The 19,912-nt window shown below is 43.1% G+C and overlaps 1 protein-coding gene across 3 annotated transcripts in view; it reads right to left on the bottom strand.

Annotated features, from left to right (window-relative positions):
* The window catches only part of Polr2I (RNA polymerase II subunit RpII15), a 68,737-nt gene that overhangs the window by 43,041 nt on the left and 5,784 nt on the right, over positions 1–19,912 (bottom strand). For all 3 annotated transcript variants that reach the window (XM_070521136.1, XM_070521138.1, XM_070521137.1), the window contains exons 3-4: positions 8,319–8,392; positions 2,017–2,143 (exon numbers count right to left, since the gene is read on the bottom strand). In XM_070521136.1, coding sequence (XP_070377237.1) covers positions 2,017–2,143; positions 8,319–8,392 — 201 coding nt within the window. The remainder of the gene's footprint in view (positions 1–2,016; positions 2,144–8,318; positions 8,393–19,912) is intronic.

Below are 19,912 nucleotides of genomic sequence, written 5' to 3'. Positions count from 1 at the left end.
AGCACAGACCTTGCATTTCTTCACGTGCGTAATTGGTATGGTTGCAGAAAGAAGTGTGAACAAAGGAGGAGATGTGCCTCTGTTGCTAGGCAACACTTGTCTGGGTGGAGCATGTGCTCGCAAAACCCGATGCTTTGTCAGAGGTGACAAAGCATCAGGTTTTGCGAGCACATGCTGGTTTTATGGGCACAGCAAGGTTTTCCGAAGCTATGCACTGTGGCATCCGTTTTCTGCACCTTCTCAGCTAGCCTAATGTTCCGGCTGCTATGAAGAATATACGAAAATCTTAGAAGCCCCAGATTTCTTAATGTTAATTCGTGGTACTGGGGCATTGCTAACATGAGATGAAAACTGAATAATTATCGTAAGCAGTGTGTTCAAGGGAACTCGTTGGTTCATGTTTGGAATGAAAACAGGAACAGTGCAACCCAGGACAAGCATGTAAAAAGCACAGGACAGTGCAGTGACTAGCAACCAGGAGCGTTCCTTTGTTGAGAGCGTCTCTTATGCTCTCAACAAAAGAACTGTACTATATCTGTGGCTGACGCTTATCCTTCTTGTCCTTCTTTTTCTGTTCTTTTTTGTCACATTCAATGATGTCCTTATATGCTGCTTCTGCAAATAAAGCATTTGGTTGCTAGTCAGCACTCTGTCCTATGCTCTTTATTCACTCGTCCTGTGTTGCGCTGTTCCTGTTTTTATTTTAAATAATGATCATCATTCTGTAAAGTTCAGTATTCTGAAGCTCACAGTACTGAAATATTTTTACACTGAAACTATAAGCAGTCAGCAGGGGATCTCTGAAAAGTTTGTTAATCTGAAAAGTCAGTTAATCTAGTCAAGAGTTCGACGAAAGTTCGTCTGGTCAGGTAACATGATGATGAAGAAATTACGGCCACTGACCAAGTCAAGGTGAAAAAACACACAGAGACGTTTCGGGACCCGTACGGGTTTCGGGACCCGTACAAGGAACCCGTACGGGTCCCGAAACGTCTCTGTGTGTTTTTTCACCTTGACTTGGTCAGTGGCTGTAATTTCTTCATCATCAGTTAATCTAGTGTTTGTAGTAATGAGGTTTCACTGCATGGGAGCAAGGGAAATAGGTCTATAATTTGAGACATTGCTCTTGGAACTGCTCTTGAATATAGGCAAACATTAGCTAGTTTCCAATCATCAGGAAGTTTACCGTCTAAGAGTGATTTATTATAATTTATATAAAGATACGTTGCTACTGTACAAGCACTATTATTTAGTACCCTCGGGGAAATTCCACCAGGTCCTGTCGCCTTTGAGGCATCTATAGAGTCAATTTTCGTTGTGCCGTCAACTGATAATATGACCTCTTCCATAGCCGAGAATTGTCCATAGCAGGGCTGTAGTTGAGTCGATTCCATGGGATGAAATACAGATTGAAAAAAGTTACTAATCAGTATTGCTTTTGTCAAGTTCTCTGTCACTAAAATTTGTTCGTACATTAAATAGTGCACCCCAAGCCTCTTGTTCTTGCACCACTTAGAAAGACTATAATGATCCCATTCCGTCCCTTTTCATATTTTTTTTCACGCTTTTATTTTTGTCATGCTCTTCTTTCCGTCTTCCCCTTCCCCTAGTGCAAGGTAGCAAACCGGAAGTTACAACTCTGGTTAACCTCCATGCCTTTCTCTCATTTGCATCTCTCTCTCTATAAATTTCCAAAATTTCTTCTTGTTTAGGAAGCCAGACACTATATTCTGTAAATAATGTTTTATACTTTGATATGACTCTTGCTGATATAAGACTGTCAACTCGCTTAGCTTACAAAAATTACCCAGAGTTGTATGTCTGCAATATTTAGAATATCGGAGCAAGCTGGATATAATCTCAGAAGAAGCCAGGCATATACCTGCTCCTATTTGTCAATGATTAAATCAAAGCTAGAGAGGACAAGCATTTGGGACATCAACCCTCTGAGCATACTGCTGACTGGGCGTGACACGTAGGGATTCCTTTTTTTTTCAAGAGCACATCGCCACCTACCTCAGCTCTCCGGGATTGTGCCTGGAAAAAGACGGCCTCACGGTGGCCACACTTTGGGCAGGTGTGGTCCTCGGTGCGTGGCAGCGTGGGGTCATGCACCACGTCTGACACAATCTGCGTCAGCTCACTATACGAGAAGGCACAAACTCAGAACAGCTGCAGGACTTATGCAATTCATGCAAGTTTTGTGTTTGCAGTACAGGGCTTTGGCCATAGACTCTGCATATTTACAGGCATGCTACAATTCTGAAATTACTTGTTGAACTTATGTTGCACCTTCATGCGCAGTCCCTTTTTACTTTTATTTTACCAGTTTCTTTCTGATGTCGAGTAAGATTTGGATATGTTTTACTTTATAGGTTTGTATGGCATGTACGAAGCTGAATGAAGTGTTTTCTAATGTTTTCCAATTACTGTTTCTAATTAGGAAAAGATTACTTATTATGAATATAAGATGTATGATGTTCCCTCCTATTGCCTGCAGTAAGAGATGGGAAACCCACATAGAATTTCTTTCCCTTTAATCTCACGTCTTCCATCATCAGCCTGTATTGATGGGAAATAAGTATTACACCTCGGCACATGCAACCACATTCACTCTTGCCCTTGGCTTCACCATTTGGCTCTGTACCTCTTGATTGACGCCTAAACCGACAGTTACCTCTTTCCAGCACGGAGATTGTCGAGGTCATTTGTGGGCGCAGGCTTGCAGCATTTTTAAGTCCAACTGTTCTCGCAGTTACAGCTGCATATTGATATATTGCAGATTGATATAACAACTTATTGGATAAAACAAAGCAAATTAATAATTAGGCTGGTCACGTTGTATGCATTCACAGGTTTTGTGCAGCCATTCTATGTGAACATAACGGTAACTTACAGAAATCCTTGGACTATGGCGAAATACCACCATCATAGAAAGCTAGTGTTACCATTGCGATAAACAACTAATTACGGACCAATGTCCTTTACTCTATAGTCATGCAAAATTCTAGAACACAATATTCATAAACATACTATAAAATTTCTTTACTCAAACAACCTTCTAACCTCTTTTGAGCATGGCCAACTAGTAAATTTAGTCTATAATGTCTCTTGTAACCTCAACCTGTGTAATAAAGTGTATGTTATTTTCAACGGCTTTTCTGAAGCTTTTGATTCTGTTCTTCATTCTTAGACATTCTTCATTACACAAATAGAACACCACACTAAATAAATTTTGTTGAATCACCTCCTGTTAACATTATATCCAGGGCCTCACAAGAATCTGTATTTAGGTGGCGCTCACATTATTCTTCCCTTTCACGACATCATTTTATTTTGATAACAATTATATGGACATCAAGGTGCATTTTCACCATACTGACAGTGTGTGGGCCACCAGCGCATGAAGGGCTTCCAGAGGGGCAAGTGATGCGCAGGGTGTCTACCAAGGTGACATTTCCAAATTCCCCGATTTTTCCAGGTTTTCCCTGAGCACATTTACGAAATTCCCTGAATGAGCCAGAACTTTGTTTTAATATGTCAAGACAGGCTGACACCATGTTGCACGAATGCTGTCACTCTCTAATAAGCATGCTGAAACAAAAAAATGACAATCCAATTTGAATAGTAAGAAGTAATATCTATTTTATTTAAAAACAAAACAGAAGGATGGTGTTAGTAAAATGCACAGCGAAAGAAGTGGTAAAACCTATTCCAAATTGAGACGAACATTTTCAAATACGAATGAAAAGGAGATGCATACATGAGCAAATATTTTTGAATATGAGATATTTCTATCAACTGATAGCAAGCTCATAGGTATGAGGCCTGAACTTTGTCACAATTAAGATTCTCTCTCTGCAGCTGGGAAGTCAACCTCAACAGTCCTGACATACTCTCAGCCCGCACACAACATCTCAGTGTTGGGTTTCACTGCTTTAAAGAGTTTATTCTGGTTTGGATGAGGGACACTTGCATCTCGGCATCAGCTAACACTGTTTTTTGAGCTCAAGCTCCTTCAAAGAGGCGGCGGCACGCTTCTTTTCCCATTAATATTCCGTAGTGCGTCGGTCCTTTCGGTTCCCATCCTCCTTCTGCCACCACCCTTTCACCCCATGGATCATTTGAAGCATCCTTTAGGTCAGTTGTACAGTCAACGTCCCATTTTTGGACTCGCTAGGGGCCGCAAAAACATCCGAAAAATATGGCTATCCGGAAAAAAAAAATGACGTATGTCTTTAACTGCCCTTAAGGGCTAAAATTGCCACAAGCACGTCCGAAAAAACTCTTAAAGCCACTCTTAAAGCCTGTCAGCACACTTATTAGGCATATCGGTGCTCGCACTTTGACATGAGACGGGGGTGCACGTGTGTATAATTAAGGAATGCATACTGTGTCCCGTGACAATTGCCCCCTCCCACCCTTGTTATGCACTGCCTAGCACTACTGTACCGAGGGGAAACTAACTTTCTGCGACTGGCATTACGCAACGCGCTGTGCTCTGCGAACTTCGAAGCCAATCGCGAGGATTACAAAGGCGGAGTCGGTGCCATTGCTGACAGACAGACAGACAATGAACTTTATTTGATCCTGAGAAGCTTCAGCAGAGAGGCCCCTATCGGGGACCCGCGGAAGCCGCTGGCCGCGTCCAAGTCGGGGCAGGAATACCGTGATGTTCCGCCCTTTCTGACAGCGGCGAATTCTTTCAATGAAAAACACGGCACCGCACGGCAGGAAGCTTAATAGCGAACGTAGAAGCAGCTAGGCTTAACGTTACCGCGGCAGTGGCTACGGCTGCCAGCGGATCTGCGTGCGAGAGTGCCAGTTCGAGGCGGCGAGATAATAAAAATGGCGGCGGTGGTGGCTTTGATTAATGCCATTTCAGAACTGCAGTCAGGGCAATATACATTGACTATATGGAGTACGTGGTGGTGCCGCAAAGTCGTGCGGATTATCGGGCATGTCCGAAAAATCGGGCGTCTGGAAAATCGGTCTTTAACTACTCTGGCAATACATCGTGCCGATGACACTGCGTCAATGACGATTTTTTGCGATTCCTCTTTTAGTGGAGCCAGCATTAACACGACTTTCGTTCCCTTTCACTAAAGTTACAGGTAATTTTCCCTGATAGAAGCACAAATTTCCTGAGTATTTCCAGACTATTCAAATTCCCTGAGAATTCCCGGTTTTCCCGGTTTTCTCGGTCGGTAGACACCCTGATGCGCAGTGCGTTTGGTGGCTAAAGTAGCCTAGTTAAGGGAACACTGTCAGGCTCCACTCAATCCACTCTGCAGGGGGAAGCAGGGCGTGCCTTTTGCTGCTGGAACTGGTGTTCCTGATCAGCTGTGTGCATAAGCCAGTCTGAGTGACATGGACAGCAAGCATCAAGCTAAAGCTATTTAATACCTTCAGTAGGTGTTGACAAGCACACACTGTTCTCGTCTACGAATGAATTTTGTTTTTTTAAGTCACGGAAGGGTGCAGCACCTTAGAGCGATATTAAGTGGCACTTCCAAAAAAGCAAGTTTCTTCACGCATCCATTTTCAATCACATGTATGGCTGTGACCCTTTCACACTTGTTTCTACTGCTGCACATGTTGGTGGCAACCTCCCTCCAAAGGGGTATAAACTCGTGCAATAGTAGGCTGCTTTTATACAAAACTTTTAATTTGCCTGGTCCTGAATATGCCTCCAAATTTTGGTGCTGTCCCACTGGTGCCCTCTCTGAAATAGGTTTGCTTAAACTTGCCACAATTCAGATTTTTTGACAAATCCTACTTTCACTGAAACAGGCACTACTGCCACAATCCCTCCACCATGTGCTATGGTGTTATAAAACACTGAATCTCTAAAATTTCTGTGTGTGATTATTTTTTAACAGTAACCATATTGAACTTGCTAGCAGAGATTGTACTTATACTCTGAACATGTTTTTTCATACTGATTCCAATACAAGCAAACTGTTTTCATTTTAACATACAGCTCAGTCTACTTATAACAATATCAAGACCGAAAAATGTGATCATTATAACCGGTCATCGCTACATCTTGAATGAAATATGAAAAAAATAAAGCTAAAAAAAGAAAAAGAAAAACGAATACATATTTGAAGCTCCGAAATCAAATTTGCCTTTTGCACTAAAAAGAAACATTGTAGAAAGTAGGCAGTGAAAAATAATATGCCTATTTTTACCTCTAAAGAACGAATGAAGTATTAGGAGGGCTGCAGAAAGCTGCACTTGCTTTTGCGAGAGTTTCAGGTTCACAAATGCAGTGTGCATCACATCCAGCTGCTGCCCGAACACTGGCAGCAATAATTTAGCATGCATGAAATCAATGAGCGACTCGATCAGGGTCAGTGTCAAAGAAAGACCATTGTCAATCTCATCGTCGCTGTCGTAATAACGACTGCCCTGTTGGATATCTTTTTGCAGAACGAGGCAGCACTATCTGCTCACAGAAACTCCTCCATTCAAGCACCAGCTGCTTCATCGTCAGTAGCGACGTGCTTCCAGAGGTCGCTAATGTCAGTGGCTTCCACCATGTTCAGGGAAAACAGGGGGAAGGCAGGAGATGGAAATTCAAGACAATGAGCAAAACAAGAGCAAGGTGAAATCAGGAGCCAATGTTTCGACAAGTGGACTTGTCTTCTTCAAGGAAACCTTGGCTCCTGCTTTCACTTTGTTCTCGTTTTGCTCGTCTTCCACCATGTTCGTTTCACTATCATGGGGATTTTACCCTGGCACACAAAGCACGCCTTATCCGTTGATCAGCATGGCCCCTGGTTACAGTTGTCATGATCGCAGCGCTCCTGCCTGGCTCGTACTTCTTTGAGTCTTGCAAAAGTTTCGACTTCGTCTCAAGCGACACAGCTTTGCACTTTGTCGGCACCATCTTCTACTAACTGGGCTGTTTCCACAGAAGGGCAGGTGCTACTTCGTTCTGCTTTTTTTGTTTTTTCCTTCTTTCTCTCTTCACGTGAAGCTTAGTTACATAGCATAGTGGAGCACAATTGCGGGCGACGCGGACATGAAGCAGCTGGCGCCATCTCGTGGCATGCTGCACCAACTCGCGATTCTCTCCGTGGCTTTTGCAGTCGGTGCACGGGCAGGGTGCAGTGAATGGCAGCAGATACGAACTAATGTAGGCAAACATTTCTCCCCGTCTTGGCATCGTTCGTTAAAGGGGAACCTAGCAAAGCAAATGTTACAATTATTCTCTATGGAAAACGCTGTCCGGAAGGCAAAATTTTGATCGTTATATCTGATATGTGGTGAATAAAATATTTTTATATATGAGTTTTTTGTCATAGCCCTAATGCATAAGTTAATACTCTTAAGTTGACTCGTCGTTATAAACAATGTATTGTTGTATGTGGACTGCACTCTAAACAGCTTTTGAATTAACTGTGTTGTACCGTTTGTTACTTGCTATTCAGCGAGTTTTTACTAACCATACGTGAGCACCTTTAGGATATGGAAGTTAATTTAACCGTACGGTCGAACCCCTTTACCTATAACGATACTGGTTTTAACAATATATCGGTCATAACAATGACAAGCATCAACGTTTTCTATGGTGAAATAACCCACTTACTACAATGCCCCACATTTTTGACACTGCAGGCGAGGGCTAGGTGATGACCAAATGCAGTCACAGAGCGTTGCAAAGGTTTTTGCTTTCACTGTATACCACGGTGCATCAGCTTGGTGTCCCCAGCGCTTCAAGTATCACGTTTCCATTGCCGAGCACTGTAAGTATTGTTCACTACCGACTGCACGTACCCAGTCTTTCTGCCATTTGATCTGATGAGGCCGTGGTGAAAAATGATTCAAGTGTATGGCCTCACCAGCTTCAGTCATGTTTCAGTAACTGTGTGCACCCAAAAAATGCAACATGTTTGATCAGATTTGGTTTCACGAGGTATTTTCGCAATGCACAACAGAAAAAACTACGGAACATATTAAATCAACGCAGCTGATGGATGCGCCTGCTGTGCCCCGCCTGGATGTCACATGCCATTACATTTGTGGCACCACTGCATGAAAGCACCATTGGTCCCAACTCCTCCCGCACCTGGTGCCTATAGCCACTGTGCTACTACAGCAGGTAAACAACTGCAACTCTGTCTGAATGAATGCGCTGATTCTCGCATTCATGCTCAAGTTCATGCAATCAATTCCCTCAAGTACAGCTATGTGGTACTTATTATATGCACACAACTTTTGGAACTGAATGTGGTGTACAGCTAGCACTACACACGCACACACAGAAAATGATGACAGCCAGAACAAAGCAAGCAAGAGGCACTACTCACTCGACTTCGTGGGTGATCTTGTTCACATAGATGCAGTTGTTGTCAGCCTCCTGCTGGTAATCACAGTTGCGGCACTGCAGAATGCACAAAAACACAGCTCATGTTAGAGGGCAAACGCAACAAATTTTTTTTCTTTACTGAGCTGATAATCAGGACAAAAAAAAAAGCTGAACACGTTTCAGGCCTACACCTCCTAAAGGCTGTGTGCGCCAAAGAACTAACGCTATTAAATGGACAATTTTATTGCGATATAGTTATAGCAACACTCCAGGTGCATTTCCGGCATTGGCATCGACATGAGGTTCCGTATAAAGTCCAAGAGCGATCAAATCCTTGCAGCGCACCATGTGCTGTATGTGTGAGTGAAGGCATGCGAAGGTAAGCCAGCGAACGCGGCTCAATTTTGCAAGTGCGAGCAAGGATGTCGGAGCAGAAGCGCACCCTTTTCTGTCATACACAAGGTATGGGGATGGAACCCTTGCCTCGCACGGCCGCACCGTGTGGGCGCTATATGTCGAAAACGATCTGCAATGTGGCCAAAGTGCATGCCCATGCGGGCCCCATCTTTAAAGTGATCTGCAATGTTTGCAGAGTCCGTATAGTGCCAGTAGCTTCGAATGCGCTACGCTTTCAATGTTTTGTCTGCATTGAAGCAAGAGATCAATGAAGGTCAAATCGCTCGTTCCTGCTGCTGCGATTCCTCACTCCAGCTTTTTCACAGTGAGTTTCCGCAGTCATAGAGTGTGATATGCTCATGTTTACTTGTGCGCACGTGACACCGTGCTTGTTAATTTCGTTAGTAAGTGAATGTTTACAAGTTTATACGGCTGACAAAACTATATATAACTATCTACCAATTTGCTACCGCAATCAATGCTTTGCATTTCAGGACAAACTGAGACTTTTTAAAATTTTATTGTTCACTAGCTTTACGAAACTTAATGTCCCTAAGCTGTCTCTAGGGTCCCTAAGCTGTCTTCACACCTTTCACGCTCATTCACAGACCAATTTCACAAAGAGTACTGTTTAAAAGTGGCCATTAGTACTTCACACACTACTGATGATAGAAACGTTACTTATCTGAGTGAAGTGTTGGCAATACATATATATATTTAGCATATGTGATGTGTTCTGCTTGATCCAACACCATCACATAGGGTTAGCCTGCTCAAAATAGAAGTGGACAAGGAAACACCCAAGTACACTGGAAGCTGATATTGCAGGTGTAGAGTGGTCAAGGAAGGGAAACAAGGGTGCTAATATTTCACCAAATGAGTTTCTTCCCTCAGCAGCGTTCAATGCAAGACCTGCGCTGCCCGTGACAACTTGCTTCAATGTGCAAAAAAAGCCCGTCTTACTGCAGCCGATTTTGGCCTGACAGAACGTACACCAGTGTTCATAAATGAGCACTTATGCACTGAGTACAAACTTTTACTGGCAAAAGCAATTGCCGCAAAGAAGAAACACAACTGGAGATATACTTGGGTATCGAGAGGACGAATATTAATGAGGAAAGCAGAAAACTCTGATGTCCTCCGCATCTTCCCGGAGGCTGACCGAGACCGTGTGGCATAATATCCCCAATATGCTGACGACTTCTTCTGTTGATAACTTTCATAGATTACATAAACCGCACTCACTGCTTCAATGCAATGTGAGAAGCTTAGGAAAAAATTTTGATGCTCTTCTTACGCTGTTGGCACAGCACAATAACATGTATGACGTCATAGCCGTCACAGAAACTTGGCTAAAGCCTGGCAAAAGTTATAACATTCCAAATTACGTTTTTCTCTCGTGTCCTAGAATTGCTGCAAACAGGGGAGGAGGGGTGGGATTCTATATTAGAAACTCACTCGGGTACAGGGTTTATTCTTCTTTGAATAGACCAACTAGCGGACACTCGGAGACGTTTTTCGTAGAGCTGCACAATGTCATCATTGGTGTTGTATACCGTCCCCCGCATACTGATTGCAGCATGTTTTTGAATGACCTAGAATATGCTCTCGTCCACCAGACCAAAAATAATGAGAAAACTGTTAAAGTGGGTGACATGAATATTGACACTCTTAGTAGCAGACACGCTGAATATTCAAACTTACTGTCTTTGTATGGCTTCAGTAATCTTGTCACTGGTCCCACGCGAATTACAAGTCATACCTCCACTTGCCTTGATCACATTTTATGCAACTTTCATGCAACTGAAAGCCTTTATGGAGCCTACAATGCAGGTCCTGCTGACCACTTACCGATTGCGTTCCTATATTGTCGTGACGATACACATTTTAAGTGGACCAATTTTTCCGGTACAACAAAGCAAATTGATCATGAAAAACTGTCACTGTCACTTTCCAACATGTCGTTCTCCGACTTGGACGACTTAAACGCTGACATGCACTGGGCCGCTATCTTGTACACATTTGAAAAGCCGACGTTCGATTTCGCCTCACACGATTGGACTAGATTGACCTAGGCCGCAATATCGGCGCAGCCTGGGCAATCGCGCGAGGCGAAATTGAACGTCGGCTTTTCGAACATGTACAAGATAGCGGCCCTGTTCTATGTTAATAGAAAGACTTAAAGGTACAATTGCAGAGTGCACTCAAATAAAAGTAAAGAAATGATATACGCAACCAATATGTCCATGGATGACACAGAGCGTACTGAACCTAATTAAAGCGAGAGATTATTGGCATATTAAAGTGAAACAATATCGAGGAAACACGTACTACTTTAATCAATACAAGGAGCACCGAAACAAAGCCTTGGCAGCAATGAGAATACAGAAAAAGCTTTATTACAGTAACCAGATCAACACGTCATCTTACAATCTAAAAAAATTATGGGCTAATATAAACTCTTTTATTAAACCTACAGTTTCAAAATGAATTCTTCCATCGATAGCTACGGGATGTGATGCTTTATCAGTAAGTAAAGAATTTAATCATCACTTTTGTACGGTTGGAACCCAACTTCTTTTTGGCATGCAAAGTAGGTTCGAGCCATCTCCGCCTGCTTGGAATCCATGTTCCTTTGGCTACATAGATATTTCAATCCAGGAAGTAATAGCAACTGCAAATCTATTAGATAGAGGAAAGGCACCTGGTTTCGATGGTATTGCAGTGTCCGTAGTGAAAAATAATATAAAAACCTTGGCATCTACTCTAGCTAAATTGTTTAACAAAGCATTTTACACGAGCACATACCCGGAGGTATTGAAAATAGCAAGAGTGACGCCTACTTATAAAAGTGGGGACCCCAACGATTTCGGTAATTATCGACCTATATCAGTATTGAACTGCATAAACAAAATTTTTGAGAAACTACTGGCTAGCAGAATAAGAAAATTTCTATACAAAAATAACATCCTTTCCCCGCGTCAACACGGCTTTCAGAAGTCCCGATCGACAACTATGGCTATTCTGTCTTTGACTAATGTAATCAATGAAGCCTTGAACAACAACGAAATATCAATAGGAGTATTTTCAGATATAAGAAAGGCATTTGAAACTGTCGACTATCGTATATTATTCATGAAACTGGAAAGATTTGGATTTCGAGGCATTTCCTTAGACTTTTTAAAAAGCCATCTGCTATCTCAATAACCGTAAACAAGCAGTGGTCATCAATGAGCACACCATAAGTCTCTCTGACATTACTATGGGTGTACCACAAGGATCGGTACTTCGGCCAATATTATTTACAATATACATAAATGACCTTCCGGACGGCCTAAATGAAGCACATGCCTTCATGTATACAGATGACACAGCTCTTGTGGTCAGTAGCAAATCTTTAAATAATGTTGTTAAAACAATCAACAATGAACTTCAATATATTAGCAAATGGTTTGAAAGTAATCGACTTTCCTTAAATACAAATAAAACTAAATTTGTTATTTTTATGTCCCTGTTTAAGAAAAAACCTTTTGAGGAACCATGCCACATTACGATTGGCCATGATGAAATTGAAAAAGTCGACTCGGTGCTCTACTTAGGGGTAACCCTTGATTCCGCTCTGAACTGGAAGCCTCATATCGATAGGCTGAGTGGTAAGGTCTCTTCCGCATGCTTCGTACTTACAAAGGCGCGGAGTAATTTCAGTTTCGAAACGTTGAGAACTTTGTATTTTTGTCTCGTTCATTCTCACTTAGCCTACTGTATTGAAGCCTGGGGATTTACATACAAAACATACTTGGAGCCTGTAGTGCGGCTTCAGAAGAGAGCTTTGCGGATAATCAACTACGCTAGCTTTACTACACCGTCAAGAAATCTTTTGATTGCGAACACAGTCATGTCATTATCGCACCTGCGAGATTACCGTATTGCCTTATTCGTGTGCTCGATAATGAGATGCAACAAGCCATTTCCTGCCACTATCTTCAATGAATCGACATTTAACAGTCGCTCAGCCTTCCTCGAGAAATTTCTCATGATGATATGTCACAACCAGTACGGCAAGCGACGCATACATTATATAGGTGTCAAAATATGGAACTCGCTTCCTGCAAACATTAAGCAGTCAGCAAATTTTAATTCTACTGTAAAAATTCTTTCTTTCCGATCTAAACTGATTAGCCTTTTAACGGAAGGTATAATGATGTCAACAACTGGATGCAGTGTTGCTGTTACGCTTTTTTGTTGTTTCTACGTAGATATGTGTTCATGGTTGTACAGTAACGTAAGTGTCAATGCTGGTGTACCCTTGTTTTTACTCGACACACCGTGCATCAAATGTGTATATATAGCATATCAGTGTACATTCTCGCTGTGTTGACTAAATAATAATTACGTGTTACCGTTCTGCAAACGGCTAAAGTCACAAATGTTCAACCAATTCTTTTTGTGTAACCGTTTCATGTATTCTTATCGCAAGCATGCATGCGTGCGGGCTGCCGTGGGAGGGAGTCCACGGGATACGTGCTGCCTCACTGGTGGTGTGGGGCTCCTGTCGTGGGTGACAGCAGTTTGGACAGAAACTAAGCCTTTTCACTTCTGGGTGCTGATGGCTGTGTCCTTGGCATGCGGGAATGGCGCGGGCCCGAGCCGGCGGGGGCCGTGGCTTTTTCCCTCCTGCGGTGGTCTGCACCTTAGTTTATTGGTTTTTGTTTGGTCGCATTTCCTTCTTTCTTTTTCTTTCTATTTATTTCTGTTTTTTTTAGCCAAAACAAATGATTGTGCTTGTGTCTGAACCGTTTACTTTTCTTTGTATAACTGCATGGATCCATAACTAGCCTATGGCTAAGGATCCAGACGTTGTCGCATACCAGTTTTGATTATTTTAATAAAATTACTGTTGTATTATTATTATATATCTCTCTCACCCTCAACCCCAACTAAGAGTATTGGTGACACTAACTAAACATTCGCCCCTTCCTGTGGCCGTAACAATGTACAGCTGATCCAGGTTGAAGATTAAAGCGAAAGAGGGCCTCCTATCTCGGCATGTGCCGAATGCCTCGTAGTTCTCAATTCATTGTGACACCACCACGCACAAGCCCAAAAATGAAAAAAATATGAATGTCAAAAGACTTCTCTGCCATTGTGTGTGTCATTGTGCAATGTATGATTTTGACAGCAATGTATGATTTATCTTTTTGCAAAAGAACCAGATGACCCGCACCAGAGAGCGACTTGGATAAGAACCTTTGCATTCGGAAAAGGTTATGACTGATACTACACTGGACTGTTCGAAACACTTCACTCTAGGCTTATTTCTTCCTGGTGAACAGTTCATTGGTTTCAATATATTGCTGGAATTTCAAATCAGAGTATGCTTTGTTTAGGCAGGTGCTTTGATAATTATATGAATGAATGTGTGGTGTTTATTGGCGCAAGGGCCAGGTATGGCCAAAGAGCGCCAAGCCAGTGTTGATGAGTTTGCAGTAGAGTTATGACTTCTAGACGTTGATGCGACATGGCTGTAAAGGGGCCTTAAAATAAGGTCGCTCTAAATGTGCATAAAGTCTATGTGTAATAAGATTATGGCAAGGACAAAGGACGTGTACTATGAGCATTAAGCTGCATTGCAAAATAATGATACCATATAAAAATGTATGTAAGATTCTAAAATTTAGAGCACCACGGCCTCGTAGAGCCCTTGAGACGCAAGGGCCTAGAGGCATGTGCTATACAAAACAACTATCAGAGCAGCATCCTCTGGAAAGGGGATGCACTACGAATTTAATGGGCTTATAACATGTAGGACAACATCATTTAAAAAATTGAGGATTACTTTGGTGTTAAAAAACGGTTGTTTACCAAGAAACATAGCTGGGTGAAGAGGGACGCAATAATGATATGCAAGAGGAAAATGTTTCTTTCAGATTCAGCTTTCCGACACTCCAAGAGAACGTGGAGGACGGTCAGCCTCTCACCACATCGACCACAGGTGGGCGGTTCATTTCCAGCAAGCAGAAAATTGTGGGTGCCCAATGTGTGCCCTATTCTGAGGCGACAGAATAGGACATTTGTATGCCAAGATTTTCTTGGGGAGGGCCAAAACCTAACTGTGGCTTTATAACATGCAGTTTATTATTTGTTTCTGCGTTCCATATGCGTTGCCAGCGTTGTCGCAGTTTCTTAATAAAGGCTTCACATCTGTGACAGGGACAGCAGCCATAGGAAAAGTGGTTAGTGATCTGAATGATGTGGCCATTTTGACAGCCAGTACATTACCCTTGATGCCTCATGGCCAAGTACCCAGCTAGTATTACATGTCTATATGACAAATAAATGCTGCATAAGAGTGAGTAAAGTTCAATGAAAGCCGGATTTGTAAGGTTTTGTAAAGAGATCAGCAAATTTATAAGACTTAAGGAGGCTGTGAATATTATTGCTCTGTCAAGTTTTAATTTCTTTATATGTTTTACTGCAGACAGTACAGCATAGGCTTCTGCAGTGAAGATACTCGTTAAAAGGTTCAATACATCTGATTCAGAAAAAGAGGGACCAACAGCAGCATAAAATACACCAGAATGTGATTTTGACGTGTCTGTGTAGAATTCAGAACAGCAGTACTTCGACTGAAGTTCATGGAAATGCATAGCAATTTCAAGGTCAGGAGCGCACTTTGTGACCTCTACAAAGGATACATCAAAGTCTATCACCTGCCACTCCAAGGGCGGTAGTAGCTTAGCTGGAGGCATTAAGCAATGTTCGAGAATTGGGAGATCGATTTCTTCGCTAAGCTCTCTTGCACGCAGTGACAAAGGAAGTCTCATAGAGGGTCTATTATGAAAAGGTGTTTCACATGCCAAGTCGTTGACGGTTGTGAAACACGGATGTTCATTATTTGAGTGCACTTTGAGAAAATAGGTGAAGCTGATGTATGTTCCCTGATGATGCAGTGACCACTCATCTGACTCTACATATAGACTTTCGACAGGGCTTGTTCTAAATGCACCAGTGGCCAGACGGATACCCAGATGATGAACGGGGTCTAACATTTAAGCGTGCTCGGTGGGGCGGAGTGATATACTATGGCACCATAATCTAACCGTAATCGGACTAGGCTCCTGTAAAGATTCAGTGAACACTTCCTGTCACTACCCCATGTTGTGTGGGATATGATTTTAAGTAAATTCATAGTTTTTGGACATTTTGCTTTAAGACATTTTATTTGTGAAATAAAAGTCAGCCTGGAGTCAAGATTAACAACTAGAAATATGTGCTCTTTGTTGAAGGGAATTTGTTGTCCACCCAGTTCTACACAAGGATCAGGGACCAGGCCTCTCTTTCTTGTAAACAGAACACGAGCTTTTTTGGGGGTTGATTTTAAATCCATTTCGGTCTGCCCACTTGGACACCTTGTTTAAGCCCTGCTGTACCTGTCTTTCGCACACTGTAAGATTGCAAGATTTGTAACTTATTTGTATATCGTCCACGTAAACGGAATAAAAAATGGCCGGTGGTAGAGATGCACGAAGTGTGTTCATCTTAACGATAAAGAGTGTGCAACTGAGTATGCCTCCCTGGGGTACACCAGTTTCTTGTACAGAAGGTCGCGATAATAAATTGCAGATTTTCACGTGGAACATACGATTCGACAATTAGCTTTCAATTATTTTCAACATATTTCCACAGATGCCCACTCCCGACAAGTCTCGCAAGATCCCGTAACGCCATGTCATGTCATATGCGTTCTCCATATTAAGGAATATTGAGAGGAAATACTGTTTGTGTACAAATGCATCGCGGATTTATCCTTCAATGCGCACAAGATGATCGGTTGTCAACCACCCTTGTCTGAAGCCACACTTATAGGGATCGAGCATATTGTTGAGTTCAAGGAAATGTATGAGTCTGCAATTATTCTTTTTTTCAAAAAGCTTACACAGGCAATTTGTAAGGGCTATCGGATGATAACTTGCTGCCAAGGAAGGGTCCTTTCCCTGCTTCAGAACAGGAACCACAATCGCTTCTTTCCATGTGGATGGGAGGTACCCGCAGCCCAAATAGTGTTGAAAAGTGCGAGTAGTGTAACTTGTGTGTCAGTATGTAAGTTTCTGACCATGTCATACATGACTCTGTCAGTTCCTGGTGCAGTGCTTTGCATGTGTTCAAAACAGCTCTAAACTCCGCAATACTGAAAGGCCGGTTATACAGTTAATTCTGTCTGCATTTTCGTATGATTGGCTTAAGTTCTTCAATTTGTTTATATTTGAGAGAGGATTCAGAATAATGGGTTGAGCTCGACATGCTCTCAAAGTGCTCTCCAAGTGAATCTGCCTGGTCTTGCAAGGTATTGCACTCTGTGTTTACCAAAGGAAGTGAATATGTTTGTCACCCTCTTACCATATTAACCCTGTTCCAGACTTTGGCCTCATCTGCATACAAGTTGATGCCCAATAAAAAGTTCTGCCAACTCTCTCTTCTGGCCTGTAGGCGTGTTCTCCTGCCTTGGCACTTTATTTTCTTAAAGGAGCACTAAAGGTTGCCATGAAGACAAGTTAAAGTGATAAAGCAATGTTCTAGAACGTCTAAGGCATCAACATAATCGCGAACAGAGATTTAGTAACCGAGAAATTGAGGTAAATGCGTGACACGATTTAAGACCCCCCAGCGACATTCCAGTACTAGCCCAATGACGAAAGCACTCATCATCATCACAGCCATGACATACAGATGCCATCGTAGTAGTACGCAACGACGGCGGCAGCGCGAGCCCTCAGCAGCAGGTCACGTTCATCAGTGCTTAAATCGCTTAAGTCGAGTCCAGCATCGCGAGCCAATGTGTCGTTGTCAGGGTCGTCCATTGCAATGAGCGTCAAAGTTGGCGTCATAAAATAAAGAACCAGCTTATCGTCGCGCACTTTCCCTTCTGCTAGCCACCATAGTTCCGCTTTCGCGCTGCTGTCGGCTCTGTCTTGCCTCTTTTTCTGACCGCGTGTTTGCGTTTTGCGCAGAAAAGCCGTAGCGCCGTCTTCGGGCGCCGTTTTACTCACCGACAGCGCAACGTCACTATGAGACCATGACGTCACCACTCCTCGATTGGAGGGCAGGCGATTTGAACTGCGCTAGAGGTACACGGACGCTTCAGAACGCATTTTCTCTTAAAGTAAGTCTCTTCTTCGCCAGAAACAAGCGTTTCAAGGTTTCTGGGATGGTATTTCAACAGTCCATGTTGACTTAATATTAACCTTTAGTGTACCTTTAAAGTTAATAAGATTCTCCGCAGTGGGATGGAGAGGCGCGTAGCAACCGCCACGCTTCATGCTGTTTTTTACGAGCAATCCTACATTTGTCGTTCCACCACAGGACACGCCGTTTCCATGCCAAGCCATTTACTTCTGATATGCATTTAGATGCGGCATCTATTATGAAGGCTATAAAATACTCGACAGCAGCATCAATTCCTAACGAGGACATGTCATCCCATGAAATGCTAGTGAGAGTTCGGAATTTCTCCCAGTCGGCTGTATCAATCTTCCACATAGGAGCCTGTGGTGTGGCGTTTTCTTTCGGTGTTCTTAGCAGCACGGGGAAGTGGTCACTCCCATAAGGATTGTTGGTAACTTCCCATTCAAGTTCACGCAGTATAGACGGGGAAACTAGGCTAAGATTATTTGAAGAAAAACTTCTGTTTGCAAGACAGTAATATGTGGGTTCCTTCTTATTCGGCAGACATGCACTGGACGAAAAAAGGAACTGTTCAACGAGACGACCTCGCGCATCGATACAAGAGTCTCCCCACAGGCTGCTGTGTGCATTGAAATCGCCAAGAACAACATAGGGTTCTGGCAATTGATCTATAAACGACTGAAATTCACGTTTGTTTAATTGGTAATGCGGGGGTATGTAAAGTGAGCAAATGGTGATGAGTTTGTTTAGGAGAACAACTCGAACTGCCATTGCTTCAAAGGGCATTTGTAGCTGCAAATGTTGACACGCTATGCTTTTATGAATAACAATCGCAACACCGCCTAATGATGCAACAGCATCATCACGATCTCTGCGAAACATAGCATAGTGTAGGAGGAAGTTTGTTCGTTTCGATTTTAAGTGTGTTTCCTGTAAACACAGCACTTTTGGATTGTGTTTGTGGATGAGTTCTTGCACACCATCAAGGTTTCTAAGAAGACCTCTGACGTTCCATTGAATAATTTGTGTATCCATAATGGAAGTAAATAGGTGATAAGTAAATAGAAGTAGTAATTACAGAGATTTCAGAGATTAGATTACAGAGCTCTTTCGAGGCCCTGTAACCGGGGTTTCGCCCTTTCTGGAGTGTTCAAGGGAGCCTCGCCACTCCTTAGGTGCATGGTGTGCCGTGAGGATAGGTGTAGTGCCCGTTGCCTCTTGTGAGGGGCCGGACACGCGCTCTTGCGAGCGAGAAGTTTTCCGAGAGAGTCATGCCTCGGAAGGCTAGACCCCTGCGCGCAGCAGCCCGGAGGTCGATGAGGCTCCCTGAGGGATTTGGCTGCACCGGCTGTTGCCAGAGCTGTAAGGGGCCGGGAAGGTTGGGGCAGCCTTGGCTGCGCCCACCTTCGCGGTCGATGGTCGCTTCTGCTGGGTTGGCGGATCAGCGCTAGCTGCAACCGCCACGGGGGCAGATGGTGTACCTGCCAACTCGCTGCTTGTGGGTTGGACAGCCACCAGAGGCCGTTGTGGCACTACCCCCAGACGCGCCACATCAGCAAAGCTGCTCTTAGGCAGGTATGACACCCGCCTATGTGCCTCCTTGAAAGATATGTTTTCTTTGATTTTGATTGTCACAATTTCTTTTTCTCTTTTTCAAGACAGGCAGGACCGCGAGTATGCAGCATGCTGGTCATCACAGTTGACACAATGTCGAGTGTTCTGGCATGTTTCAGAGGAATGTTCATTGTTACTGCACTTGGCACATGTCAGCCGGCCTCGACAGTTCTGTGAACTGTGGCCGAACCTTTGGCACTTAAAACATCCAAGAGGATTGAGCACCTATGGCCTAACACGAAGTTTGATATAACCGGCCTCGATGGACTCGGGAAGAACACTTGAGCCGAAGGTGAGTATCAGGTGCTTTGTTTTGATCTCTTTACCATCTCGTCGTCTTAATTTGCTTAACATTTCTGACATTCTGTTCACTGAAGCCCTCCAAGAGTTCAGCTGCAGTAA

This window comes from Dermacentor albipictus, chromosome 7 (assembly GCF_038994185.2).
Source record: "Dermacentor albipictus isolate Rhodes 1998 colony chromosome 7, USDA_Dalb.pri_finalv2, whole genome shotgun sequence".
Lineage (NCBI taxonomy): Eukaryota > Metazoa > Arthropoda > Arachnida > Ixodida > Ixodidae > Dermacentor > Dermacentor albipictus.
Note: the sequence above shows the minus strand (reverse complement) of the source record. Positions and strands in the feature narration are given on the sequence as shown.